At 35.7% G+C, this 13,715-nt stretch overlaps 2 protein-coding genes across 5 annotated transcripts in view; both read right to left on the bottom strand.

Annotated features, from left to right (window-relative positions):
• Positions 1 to 11,953, bottom strand: part of sdk (sidekick cell adhesion molecule) — a 32,552-nt gene extending 20,599 nt beyond the window's left edge. For 3 of the 4 annotated variants that reach the window (XM_066739013.1, XM_066739015.1, XM_066739016.1), the window contains exons 1-2: positions 11,147 to 11,953; positions 10,758 to 11,076 (exon numbers count right to left, since the gene is read on the bottom strand). In XM_066739013.1, coding sequence (XP_066595110.1) covers positions 10,758 to 10,878 — 121 coding nt within the window. In that variant the 5' untranslated portion in view covers positions 10,879 to 11,076; positions 11,147 to 11,953. Of the gene's footprint in view, positions 1 to 10,757 lie in introns of all 4 variants that reach the window. The other variant, XM_066739014.1, reaches the window with a different exon arrangement.
• Positions 11,954 to 12,337: 384 nt separating this feature from the next.
• On the bottom strand, positions 12,338 to 13,417 carry LOC136780566 (small ribosomal subunit protein uS8A). Its single transcript, XM_066739021.1, has 4 exons — positions 13,309 to 13,417; positions 12,790 to 12,924; positions 12,558 to 12,723; positions 12,338 to 12,471 (listed from the first exon to the last, which is right to left on the bottom strand). Exons 2-4 carry the CDS (start codon positions 12,920 to 12,922, stop codon positions 12,378 to 12,380), a joined length of 393 nt encoding a protein of 130 aa, XP_066595118.1. The 5' UTR covers positions 12,923 to 12,924; positions 13,309 to 13,417; the 3' UTR covers positions 12,338 to 12,377.
• Positions 13,418 to 13,715: the final 298 nt, after the last annotated feature.

Raw genomic sequence — 13,715 nt, 5'->3', positions numbered from 1 at the left:
ATGTTAACTTGTAACCAGATAGAGCACGTTCGGATAAGGTTCCAGTGGGCGAAAGAGAGAGACTTATATATACGAGTGTATAATATATAGGAGAATACTTTGATAATGCCACGGGGCAGTTGAAAAAGTGAGAAAATCAATAGGCGAAGAAGAGGAAGAAGTAGAGGAAAAGAGTCGAGAGTATTGGAGAACAACTTGTACGTTAAAGGAGTTCGCGGTCTCGGCGAATCGAGTGGTTTGCTGCAGTCCTTTGCCTGTTCTCGTGGATTCCAGACTAGCCAGTCGTTAGGTCAGGTTAGGCTTGGTCAGCCTTGCTGTAACGTTGCACACGACCAGCCAACACGCCATGCCTGATGCCACGACCATTCTGCGACTCTCTCGCCCATTAGATTTTTCATCCATTTTCTCTCCTCCAATATTCTCTACCCTTTGACTTAAATTCTTCCTGCAGTTAATCTTCCCCCCCCCCCCTTTTATGCTTTCGTGCATCACCGAATTTTCATTCTCAACTGAAATTTCCAAAACACTCTTTCGTTTCTTTGGCAAACAGTTTTGTAATATATACGTTTTACAGAAAATTGGACAAATCATTGAGTGTAACTGGACTTAATTTAGTTACGGTGATTATGTTTTACTGTGCTCATCAAAGGTTCCCATGACCCTGTTTGTCCTTGTCTCTTTCCCTGAACCCACCTCTCTCCCATTCAACTTCAACTCGGGTCGATTACACCTTAATAGTTTAACGTTCCAATGTTAATTCCTCACCCAACAGGAAGTAGCCAACATTTTTGCGTTCTATCGCTAACAAGAGAACCTTCGACTGATCTGCTTCTCTAATTGCCTGTAATTGCTCTTTTTCCTCATTCTTTCCATTTTTATACTTCGCAACGAGATACAATTCCCCTGCCTTTCTTCAAATACAATATATAGTATTCAACAGCTTCTCTCGATTGATCCTTAAGAGGACCTTAATCTCAAGATACAAAATTAAAAGCAAGGTCCCGTACAAGGTAGAACCGATTTATCTCGAGAAAATATGGAGGAAACACTTGCAACTTAATTGGTTCATAAACAGCTTTCGTCCGAATCGTATAACGGTACCCGGACCTCGCTTTTTTTCTCCGTACTTGCAGCCTTCTTATATACTCGCGTATGTTACAAAGATGCGCAATGTACTTGAATAAAAATCTTTTTATCTCGAGAAAAGCAGCACACACACGCACACACAGGCACACATAGACATCGAGGAGAATGAAAATGTTTGTTCGATAAACGCTTGGAACGTGACTCACGTGACAGTAAGAACAGACGGTAAAATTTCTTGCATTTTTAATAAACTTTTCCCCTCATGCTCGAGTAACTGAGAGTTTCCGTTACTAATATAGGGACCTTGAATATTGCGCAAGACGCCAACTGCATGGACGCAGCAGTCCATTCACTCGCATTTTCACTTTTCATTCTGCTTTAATGGGATGACCAGCGGAAGCAAGATTTTTATACACATGCACTACTGGCTGAACAAGTTTCTTCCTCAACTCCAGTGAAATAAAGGAAAATTCGAGTAGCTTTATATCTATACTCTTTAATCTCATTTTTTTCTCTTTTCTTTCGAGTAAGATTTTTCTCTATACGTTTGAGATTGTTTAGAATGCAGTCCATCGTCGTTGAATTGTTGATACGTTGCAGAGTGTAAACTCGTCGAGTGAAAAGCATCCAGAAGGTAGGCCCTCGTCTTTTTCTAAGCTCCAGTCTTTTCTGACACACATCTGTTCATGCCTCCTATTCATGCATCCGGTTGGCCAAATGTTCGCTGCTGCTGCACATAGTCTGAGAGAAAAGTGAAAAACGTCTCTTTGGTTGAACAAACTTTTTTCCTTTACCTGTGCTTTCCATGCAAATTTCTTCACTAGTGAATCCCATAGCGAATGACGCAGTGCTGGTGAATTTTTTCGATTGTGCCGCTTGAAAAATTGAGAGTTGAATTCGTGCCAAAGTGCTTATCGGAGTTGAAAAATATGGCTTGGGAATCCTCGCGAACCACACGATCGTGCGAGCCAATTTTATCGAACTTTGTTCGATTGTCACTCGTACGAAACAAATTCTCATCCGAGATATAAAATAATCACTATGAATATAGTTGAGTGTACCAAGTACCGGAAATGATTGCGAAGAATATATATAAGAAAATTTCAGGAGAACAAACCCAAGGTCTTCGCTGATTTTAAGCAAGGAAATTGTGTTTATACGATTGATTCTCCTTCTCTGAGACCTAATTTCCTAGAATTTCATTAAGCGGGGCAAACTTTTACAAATATCGTTAAATATAGGATTTCTTGGGAAAAATTAAGAGTAGACAAATTTAAAGTTTTCACCAATTTCAAGCCAATTGATTGTATTTAAACAACAGAGTACTTTTATAACAGCTAATGTTGTATACAAATGAGTAGAACAGTGCATCGACGTTTATGTATATATGCGTGCGTGTAGCACTGACCCTGGAAATACTAAAGGGTCTCTTGATTCTTTAAAATTTTGTTAAGCAAAAAACACTTTTATATAAATATTGTTACATATATACTATATAGTTTTGTTGATATATGGCCTAAAAAGTATAACAATTTAATGAGAACATACTTGCCATTTTCCTCGATTCTGAGCAAAAAGAGATTGTATTTGTACAATCGAGTCCCCAGCAAGAGTTAATTTCTTAGAATTTTGTTTAGCCGGATTGCACGTATACGCACACTTTCACAAACAGGAGGCTTGCCTGTTCTTCAAAGGATTCCATTGAACGTAGTCACCCCACGTGCAACAGTCACGAAGCTCTACGAGTTTCGCTCCTTAAAGATTTTTCAAATCCAAAAATATCCTTCTTAACACGAAACCAGGAAATCCCTTAATGCATTCTGTGACTTTATTTACACTCGAGACTTCCTACTTTTTCACGCCTAATTACCAACCAATCTCTGAACGAGCCATCTGCATTTTTCAAGATTTATTTCTGTCCTGTTGGTAAACTCGGCTACAACTATCAACGTTAATCTCACTGTTTACACACTTCAATCCAAAGCTAAAAGAATTTAAAGCAACAATCTATATTTGCAGCAAGTTTTTTTATCAACAAAAAAAAAGAATTACTCTAATTTTTTATAATTTCGATACATAAATGTTAAATTTTATTCGAAACAAATTTTCTATTAAATTAGGAGGGAGACAGAAAAAGAGTTCACACATTTACAATTTAGCCATTCGCATTGAAATTCCGTATACCGTTTGAATAAGAATGGACTTACAAAGACGCACGTGTAAAATCCTAGCAAAAAATAATATTAAATTAGTTCCTTTACAAAGATAAATAAAAAACATTAAAATAATTCCTCTGCAATAATAATCAATGAAACATATGTGTTAAGAAAAAAATAGGAAAACAAAACTTGCAGTAATGCATTTTTAATCCTAGCAAAAGTCGCTTACATACATTCTTAAAGAGAAATTTGAATAAAAATAGGCATACGAGAGAGCGTACACATAAAATTAGTAATTTAAAAGCACTGGTAGAAACATAGGTGTAAATGTACGTGGGGTTACGTGAGGAGTTTGTGAAAGTGAAGTGATTTGTGTAAGTGTGTGGTGTAAACGGAGAGGAAGAAAATGGAAAAAGACGAAGACGAAGACGAAGAAGATGAAGAAGAAAGAGAAGAAGACGCGAAAGCCTTGCCAGGGGCGGTCAGTGGCCTCCGCACCGGCTACCAAGACTCCGAGAGACCAAGAGACAGCGCACAGCACGCCAGGCAAAGGGAAAGGGACGGACCCCAGTCCCACTCCCGTACTCTCTTGCCTCTTTCCTTCGGCGACCGTTCTCTCGTTTCATCCTTCCCTACCCCCCCCCCCCCTCCCCTCTTCACCACCTCTCCATAAGAAACAGCAGGGTACACCGAAGCGCAAAGGGACAGGGACGGACCAATCTCTTCTCTTGCTGTGTCTTATCAAATGTTTCCCTCCTTCTCTCTCCTCTCTCTTCTCTTCCTTTTCTACACGCCACACTCCCCCCCCCCCTCCTCCTCCTCCTCCTCCTTAAGAAACAATACAGCACAGCCGAGCAAAGGGACAGGGACGAACCAGTCTCGTCCCTCGCCTGTGTTCTATCAAACGTTTGTCTCCTTCTCGTCTCTCGTTTCATCTTCCTTCAACTTAGAGAAGAACCCCCCACCCCCCCCCCCCTCTACCATCGTCCTTCACAAAAAGAGAGTCAAAAGCTCCACAGGGAATCCTCTCTTAAACGTCCACTTCGTTTATACCAAGCAGTCACCTTTCTCTCACTCCCAATTTCACCAAAATTATCAACAATCACTTGGAAATCCTCACTCCCTATTGTTTACGTTTTTAACAGATGTTTACTTTTTTATCGAGCCTTGTTCTTTCATTAAAGTGTCTTCTCCAGATATAGTATTTCATTGGTAGAAAAGCTAATTTATCTGTAGTTTTTTTTTTACTGCTAGAAGTAGCGTGTGGGAAAGAGAGAAAGAAACAGTTCGTGGTTAGTTTTTTTTTTGTTAAATATCAGTAGAGCAGTTGGTATAGAATTAATAGTCAGACGTTTTTCTTCTTCTCTTTTTTTTTTAAAGTCTTGTACGTCCTCTTCGTTCACCATACGGTTTCCTTTTTCTCCTAATCTCATCAAAACTTTAAATAATGACTTAAAAGTTCTCACCATCTATTTTTCAAGATTTATACTAAATAAATATTTTTTCAATCGAAGCTATCATTTGTAACAAGTTTTGGTTTGTCAATTAATCCTTTTATTGCCAGAAATAGCTGTATACAAGACAAAAAGGGAAGAAACAGTTTGTGGCTATTTTATGTTTTTGGTTAAACCAGAACACTACACTATAATACTCAAACCGAGACTCAAACAGTCTTATTTCCTCTTTCATTTTTTTTTAGAACTCTTCGAGGAATTCTCTTGTACGTCCTCTTTCATTCACCAAACGGTCACCTTTTTCACTCCCAATTTCACTACAACTGTATACAATAACTTGAAAGAATACTGATTACTCCTTTTTAAAGATTTAATACCAGATAAATATATATCTTAGTGGAAACTTATTTGTAACAATTTATAGTTTATTAATTACATGTTTTTATTGCAAAAAATAATGCGCAAGACAAAAAAAGAGAAAAAGTTTGCGGCTTTTTATGTTTTTGGTTAAATATTACCAGAACACACCACTACAATAGTCAAACAACAGTCTTTCTTCTTTCCTTTTTTTTTAAGAGCTCTTCGAAGAATTCTCTTAAACGTCCACTTCATTTGCGGGACAGTCACCTTTTCTACCCTTCTCACTTGAAAACTGCTCGGAATAAAGGCCAGACTGTAGTGCCATGTCTCAAATCATATAACTCGTTGCAATTTTTCGTTTTCAACGGTCTTGCTTTATACCGCATAATTATCAATACTTTTCTTTCTTCTTTTCATTACGACTAATGAATTCTTAATGATTCATTATCGTTTATCGCTGTTCCACTCTGCTCAATTACTCGGGCGATATAAAATTACAATGACAATTTGTTCTTACAATTCTCAAATGATTACACGATAAAAAAATAATCTGATATCGCATTTCTTTTTGCAGATTACCACAAAAATTACATTACAAACCTAATTGTGTTCTAAAAAATCAACCAAATTAATTGCTAAATGATCATCTTCATCTCAAATATGAAAAATAAGATCTCGCGTTGCATCTGTTTTGCATAATTGGATCAGAGATCGTAAACAATAATTTTTTCAAACTCTTCCTCTTCATACTTTCCAAAGTAAATAAATCGTATCAAGAGTTGAGAAAAATGTTAGAGTTTTTGAATAAGATAATGTACTTCATCAAAGTGAAAGAAGTAATCTTTATTACCAAAAGTAAACACTTGCGATACAATGTTTGTACTTGCATCCATAAAGAAACGAGCGATACACGAAAGCCTGGTGAAAATTTCGCCAATGCGTGACGAAGGACGTGTGGGACGAAAGGATTTCCTGGGGTAAAAAAAAATGAAAAAAAAAAAAGGGAGGGGAGCAGTATGAAAAGCCAGTGGCGGCTAAAGTGGCAAAGGAAGATGACGATAATGAAGATGATGCGGTTCTAGAATAAAAGGTATAAGTTGATGGAGGGGAGCACATCCGGTTTAGAGAGGGGAGAATCTTCAGAATGAACCATGCACGTACGTATACTTGAAACGGGCGGTAGGCTGGCAAGCAGCCGGGGACGCCGTCGGCGAGAGCAACGTCGACAGGAAAAGGATCATCTCTAGGAATTCCTACGTCTATACTGCCTTCTATGTATATATATATATATATATATATATATATATATATATATACTTGAAGAACCTTTCACACTGATTTCCACAGTGCTCAATAATTGCCTAGCCATCCCATTCCATTCCAATCTCTTGAGCCTCGGTATAGCTTTATGCCTTCATTCCACGATTCACCTGCTTTAAATTTTAGTACTTTTCTTAATAATGCTGCTCATCTAATTTTATAACTGTATATTATTGCACTTGAGGAATTTTATGCAATAGAAATTTGCCGTATAAGGTAGCAATGTCTTGGTGATGGTTTTTTATATGCACTTGGCATGGGCATTATTACTGCATAAATAAAATTAATATGCAGTGAATGTGGATAAATAAAAGAATTTTTTAAACAATAATTTTTCAAGGAAATTCATCATTTTTAGGAATCTGGTTTGATTTATTAATATTAAATTTGTTTACAGGAGAAAATTTGCAGTTTAAGAGTTTAATGCGATAGAAATTTGCTGTATAAGATAATAATAGTACATTCATATGCATTGGGAATGGAAAAATACAAAACTTTAGAGAGGAACAAAGTTGAGAGCAAATGAATCATTTATAGAAACTCCATTTGATTAATTACCATTAAATTCGGTTACAGAGGTAGAATTGCAATTTGGGATCTCAACGTAATATGAATTGAAGCTGAGAAATGGAAGAAATTGGGCGAAGGGTACAGTGAGAATTAGAGGAAGAAGAGAGAGAGAGAGAGAGAAAAATGGGCTGAGGCCAATAAGTGAACGTGGAGAGGGAAGGGCAAGGGGGCAGGGGGGATTTCGAGGAGGAAGCGAGGGCCTCTTATAGTATATATACCTATTGAAGCTCTGGTGGGGCATGTTCTCCCCCCCCCCCCCCCCTCCCTTCCTCCTTGTTTCTCGTTTCTCGCTGACGCTATCATACACCTTTTCTCCTACCTATACACGTGCCTACCCTGTCAAGAGCTCCCATTTTGTCAGCGTTCTTCCAATACACGAGCTTCATCCGATATATTACACTTTATAGCTAATATGCAGACTCTATTTCTATCGTCAAAGTCGAATTCTTACAAAATTATAATATTAAACAAGACCAAGTTTCGAATATAATAGCATCTTACGACTTTATCGAACTGTTATTCTTAATGAAGCTTCTTGCCTCCCTTATATAGCCACCCTACCTACCTACTGTATTGTAGAAAGGTTCTTGCTGACGCTATAGTATACAGTTTTTTTTATGTCAATATACACGTGTCTACCTTGTTAAAAACTCTCATTTTGTCAGCGTTCTTCTAACACGCAAGAATCATCGGATACTTACAATATTAAACCAAACTACGTCTTTAATATATACAAGCATTACATTAAATTATCGTTATTATTATTATTGGAGGTAGAACTAATTCTGATTGTTATTTGGTTCGAGCTGACGCTCTATCACACATTTTTTTCTCTGAGAAATATACACACGTGTCTATATTGTCAAGAGTTTCTGTTTCGTCAGCGTTCTATCCGCTGCTTCACGTTTTAGTATCTCCTTTTCCAGCAGATTTCATCCAGACTATATATACGAGTTTGTTTGCATCAGTCGTACTTTCTATACTTTCTGCATTTTCACAGTGTCTACTTAAACGAAGAGTAAAAAGAAATATATCAATCATGCAGAAAGAAATATCCATGAAAACGAAACAAAAATTACAAATATAAGTATTATCATGTAATAAAATAAAAAGGAGTAAAAACCAACTTCAATTAACTTGGAAATTCTATAAATTCTATACGTGACATTCAACAAAACATTTAATTCAATAATGTGAGTAATAGCCTTACTCACTCCCCCTAGAATATAGTAATTGATAGAATTTTATTATTATCAATCCAATTATATTGGAACTTTTGTATCTGTAATTATCTTCACTGTAACATCGATTTTTGTGATAAAAATATGATGGAAAGCACCGAAAGTATCGGTAAGAGTGTTAATGAAACGCAGAAGCTTCAATAAACATCAATATAGGATCAGAAGGAAATATATGCGGGCTTGGAATTTGTAGGAGGGGATCATTGTATAAATTGATGGATATGATCAGCAAAACCATAATAATGTAGAGTCACATAATGAGCAACGGTGCGTAAAACTTATCAAAGGGGGATTCACCGACACGCTTCGAACGTCGTCAGACTTCTCACGTGTGTGCTAACTGTATCCTCCCTCCAACTATTTACTACTTTATCGTCGATTCAATATTTTTACGACTCGTCTCTTCCTCTCTGAACAAAGTAAACCCTTCCCGATAAGAGAAAAACTTATTCGTTTTTATCAAAAAATTTGATTTTGCACAAATATTCAAACAATTGCTGTTTTATCGGCGATCGAGCATCAACGTCGAGCGATCTTTAATCGTTAATAACTTTTTTGTTAGGGATCGAATTTAAAAATGGAATAGTAATTTTTTTCTTAGAATATTTCATACTTTTCAAATTCATACATTTTGACATAACAAAAGGGACACCCTGTATGTATTTTTTTATCGTTTTATTCAATTAGAAGCGTAATATATAGTATGATAGCATTAGAGCAAATTGTACTTATGGTGGTTTGATTGCTTTCCCTTAGTTTTGTTTATTTAGTCGAGTATTTTATGGGATCAAGTGAAATATCGCGATTATCTCGTTTCATCAGGGTATTTTAATGGCTTATCTAATGGAAGTCAATGATAGTGGGATGACGCACAATGATTATGGTATCCTGTGAGATAAGGATAACGGATAATACGGTATTAAAAATAAAACATTGCCCTTATCTGTCCCACTGTGTTGAATCTGACAATCGGGCGGTGGCGTATGCGGCACGTGCTGCTGTTGCAATATCTCTCCTAATTGAGCAGAGAAAGACGGAGAGAGACAGACAGAGAAGGGGAGAAAGAAAGATAGGGGTCAAACGCTTAACTTCGTTCCTACGATTGGCCTGATTAAAGTCGCAATAAACCTCAATTAGACTTAGCCTAAGTTAGGTGTCATACCGATGAGAGGGAATCGCAGATTTCTTACTACGTTTAAATCTACCAGCCGAAGATACTTGTTTGTTTTCACCAAGGATCCTTATTTGCTTATATTTCTGTAGTTGGAGTAACGATTGTTATGCGATTCTAATAATTTCGCTAATATTATAAAACTCCGTGAGTCTATCAATAGTATTCTATATATAAGGGAATATAGATTCAGGGGTTAGATCACTGTAGAATTTTGAAAAAATCTTTTCTTTACTTAAAAAATAATTTATCACTTGAAAAATTATATGTATAGCAAAAATTTATGGACGGATAAAATTGTTAAATACTCGATTGTCGCGAATTATGTCGTAGGAACTATATAGGTATAGTGCAGTACAGCACTCTGTGATGTGTTTACATAGGTTTTTGTCAAAACAGCATTATTTAAATCAACCGGAAACACAAAGTAAACCAATCTGGACCGATTCATTTCAAATTTTAATTGCATATTTAAAATTGCTTTTTTATAGAGGTACGTTGGGACTTTTTCATTATGTTACACAGGTCTTTTGTGAGAAATCATTTTCTGGCAATATTTTTTGGATTATTAGGTATTTTTTTCCAAATAGCGCCATTTTTTTACAAAAATTGGTATATCAAAAATATTCTATGTACTATTATAATTGTATTTATAACTAATCAAAGAAAAGTGATTGTTTACTCCTAACTTAAAAATTGCGTGAGTAACCTTTCCAGTCATGCGAGCTTACTATAGAAAAAGATGTCAATGGAGAAATTCTGTATAGTCGACATTGTAATCCCTACTTCTTAGAAAATCTTGATTCGTCTAAAAATCTGTCTATTAAAAAAACAATTTTGGTTTCAATGTTGATTAGGGGGTAAAAGTGCTAAAAAGTGAATCGAATCTTTGATTACAGCCAACACACATCTTTTTCATTTTTTAAAATAAATTTTGTTGATCCTAAGGTCTTTCTGATTTGGCATAAACTTAGTTTCAAATTTCTTGATTCGAAGAAACTGAGAGAAAAACTTACGTAAACAAAGCAGACAAAGTAATGAATAAAAAATTGTTGGGACATGCGCATTAAAAAGAAGCACTTAATTAATATCGAAGACAATTTCAAAATGTTGCATAACCGGCGAATATAGCCTGCAGGCTTTTTGTAACTAAGACATATTTTTATATAGAAAAGTTAGTATTCATACTACATGCATAGTATGCATATTACTAATTTGGAAGAATGCATATCCTGACGTTCGTTCCCACACGAAACTTATAACATGTTTATGATATAACGTATGGCGTTAGAAAAGTGCATTAGTTAATTATCTTTAACTAGTACAGTTTTCTCCAGGGAGACTAGTCTGCACAAATTTTTATAAATTATTAGAATATAAAATTTGAAAAACTTACGGGCGGCGCAAGCGCTACTGGCAATCCATATGAAACAAATAGCGCCAAAGAGAATTCTGAAAGCGCTGGAGCCGATGTTGGGTAGGCAGTATTTCAGGCGGTTTCTTGTTTTCGACTCCATATTATCCTTGGAGAGAAAAGGATCCAGCAATACACTGCGTCGGACACTACACTTCGTTAATACTCTTTCCCAGTCTCTGAACACTAAGCTATACAGCAGTTATTGAAGCAATGGGCCACCAATGTTAAACGCCCTCCGCATTTTAATCAACCCTTATCAAAACTTCTCCTTAAAATGCATTTCTAACCATGTTTATCCCTGTAAAGATAAAAGTCTCGATCAACTACTCTTCAGCATTCTTTCTCACAAACGCTTAAACTCCACTTACAATCGACACGACAAGTCAACCTCGACCACCATCTCTCCAACAAACATATTTTTTGTAACTTTATTCCCATGAAATTCAAATATTTTCTTATTTCGTTTTTGCACTACACCAATCCATTATAAAAATTGCTCACTAATGCTTCCGTTTTACAGTTGTAGACTTATATATTGAGTAGCGTCAGTTGTCTTCGTTATTTCAGCATGAGGAAACCTTTCAAGTTTGAAATGGACGAATTAATTGAAAAGAACACTTGTAATTCACTTTATTAACAAACTGTTGAACACAAGATAATAGCAATCGTTATCGATACTATTTCAGATGAAGTCAACACAATATTGAGTGAACGCTCCAATTTTTTTCTACAAACAATACAATTTCAGGTAGAGAAATTACCTTCATGCAGTTTTTTTAACGCGCGTCGATTATCTTTACTTATACTGAATGAAAATTTTCATTGTTGAAGAAATATCGAAAATAAATATGGAACACTTATATACGACGCAAGGAAAAGGTTTCTTTATGGTAGTCCCCAGGTAAAACGGTCGCATTCACCTGGTAACACCTGGCAACACCGTTGACTAAATTGTTCTTTTCGGACTAAAATCAACTAAATGCCGCGGTATTTCGAAAATATATACAAAACTGTTTTATGACAACAGTTGTGAAAATAATAAGTTTGATGACAGTTAAAATATGATAAACAACTTTGTTGTTTCCACTAGTAGTCGCACGACTATTGTAAACCGAACGGTCGTTCACGTTCACTATCCGATACAAGCACGGTTGACGGTGGTTCGCGCGAACAGCCACGAGCTAAGGCGTGTTGAGTAAAACTTGATCTACTGCGCATGTCCCAACCTACGGGCTTCATTCCAAGCCAGCCAATCACAACAAGCACAGTATATCTGTAGTTTTCCAACATGGAAGGACATCTACTCGTAAGCATCTCAACTCTTCGACAAATTTCATTTGTCGATTTTCTAGGTTCCACAGTTTAACAACTCAGCAGCACAATCGATAACTTCCTCCCAAAGTCCCAAACTCCCAATTATTACGTCACCGTATATTGACCAGTCCCACTTTATCTTTCAATAAAAAAAACTTAGAGAATTGCTTTATTTGTTAGTACCAGAAGAGCGTCCTTTTTAAACTATAAATAGGTAATAAATGCAAAAGGAAGATATTTTTCAATATGTTTTCATACAATTTTTTTTATTTAAATTAACAAAACTTAGAAGAAGAATCCAAGGATTTTGCCTCCGAGATGTTTCCTTCTTGCTTCTTCATGATCCATAATACCTCCACTTGTCGTTAACACGACGTACCTATATTCATAATTTATATTAAATTTTGCTGATAGGTTAGATGCTTCTAATATCCAGAATCAATTTAGTATCTTTCAATTGCTCACCCAAATTGACGCGAAGGCAAAAGGTTGTTTGTCCATTTTTCAATATCGTTAATTGGTACATCAAATCTTGGGGAAATGACACCACATTTGTTTAATCTCCCTGTCAGATTTACAACAATTTTACCACTTCGATGGTCATCAACAATTTCAAATTCCCCAATGTAACCTGAAAAATAAGCATTATTTAGCAAATATTAACTGCAACTAGTAGTACTAGTCAATAAATACATACCATGTTTCATCATTACTGTCAAGAATTTGATAATAACTTTAGAGCATGGACGCAAGAGGACTTGCCTTTTTCCACGCTTTTCAGCATTGTTCACAGTTTTTAAAGCATCGCTAAGCACATTCATACGCACCATGGCTAGAACAAAAAACGTATAACCAATTAATTTATGATATATTAATCATTATCCAAAATTTGAATTCATAGAGCAATTTGACATTATATCATAACCTCCAACATCTATAAAAAAGCATTTGATTTAAATAATGAAGACATAAATAAAGCAATAATTCAATTGAAACTTCAAAACTATTACAAACATTTAAATTTTCATTTTAATTAATTTAACAAGTAAACACAAACACAAAAAACAGTATTTATACACCGGGCACTATCATCGTTCCCTATTTAACAAACACTAGATATTGATCATACAATATTATTTAAAATATATCAAATACAACAAGGTAGATGGTTTTAATTATATATTATCACTGGATGGCTGGACATTTCAAAGATTACCTGCGATTTATAATTTGTTTATTCCAGCGACAACACGCTTTGCGTATCACCCATCAAAAGAGAGTTCCCTAGTTTCCTTTCCTACATTTCTGGAACTGTTTGAAGTTTTATAAATTACCAACTCAAAAACAAAATACTCCTAGAGTATAGAACAATTTTTTCTCAAGCCTTTTATTACCAACATTAGGGAGCGAAAAACGAGGGACAATTGTTTAGCATTGTTTTTTGTCCGTTTTCAATGTTTTTGGGCTTCTTGGAATCGTTAAGTAAGGACTCGTGCGCACCTTGTCATAATAAAGCCGTATTTTCCAAAAAAACGAAAAAAGAATTTTTTTTTTAAATTTGCATGAATAATAGTTAAACGCAAAACAAATCGGAAAATCGGGCTTCTTTATGACAAGGTGCCA

This window comes from Prorops nasuta, unplaced genomic scaffold (assembly GCF_024137725.1).
Source record: "Prorops nasuta isolate Cenicafe-Biocafe unplaced genomic scaffold, Cenicafe_Pnas_1.2 PNAS00019, whole genome shotgun sequence".
NCBI lineage: Eukaryota > Metazoa > Arthropoda > Insecta > Hymenoptera > Bethylidae > Prorops > Prorops nasuta.
The sequence above is the reverse complement of the archived record's forward strand: the minus strand, read 5'-3'. Positions and strand labels throughout refer to the sequence as shown.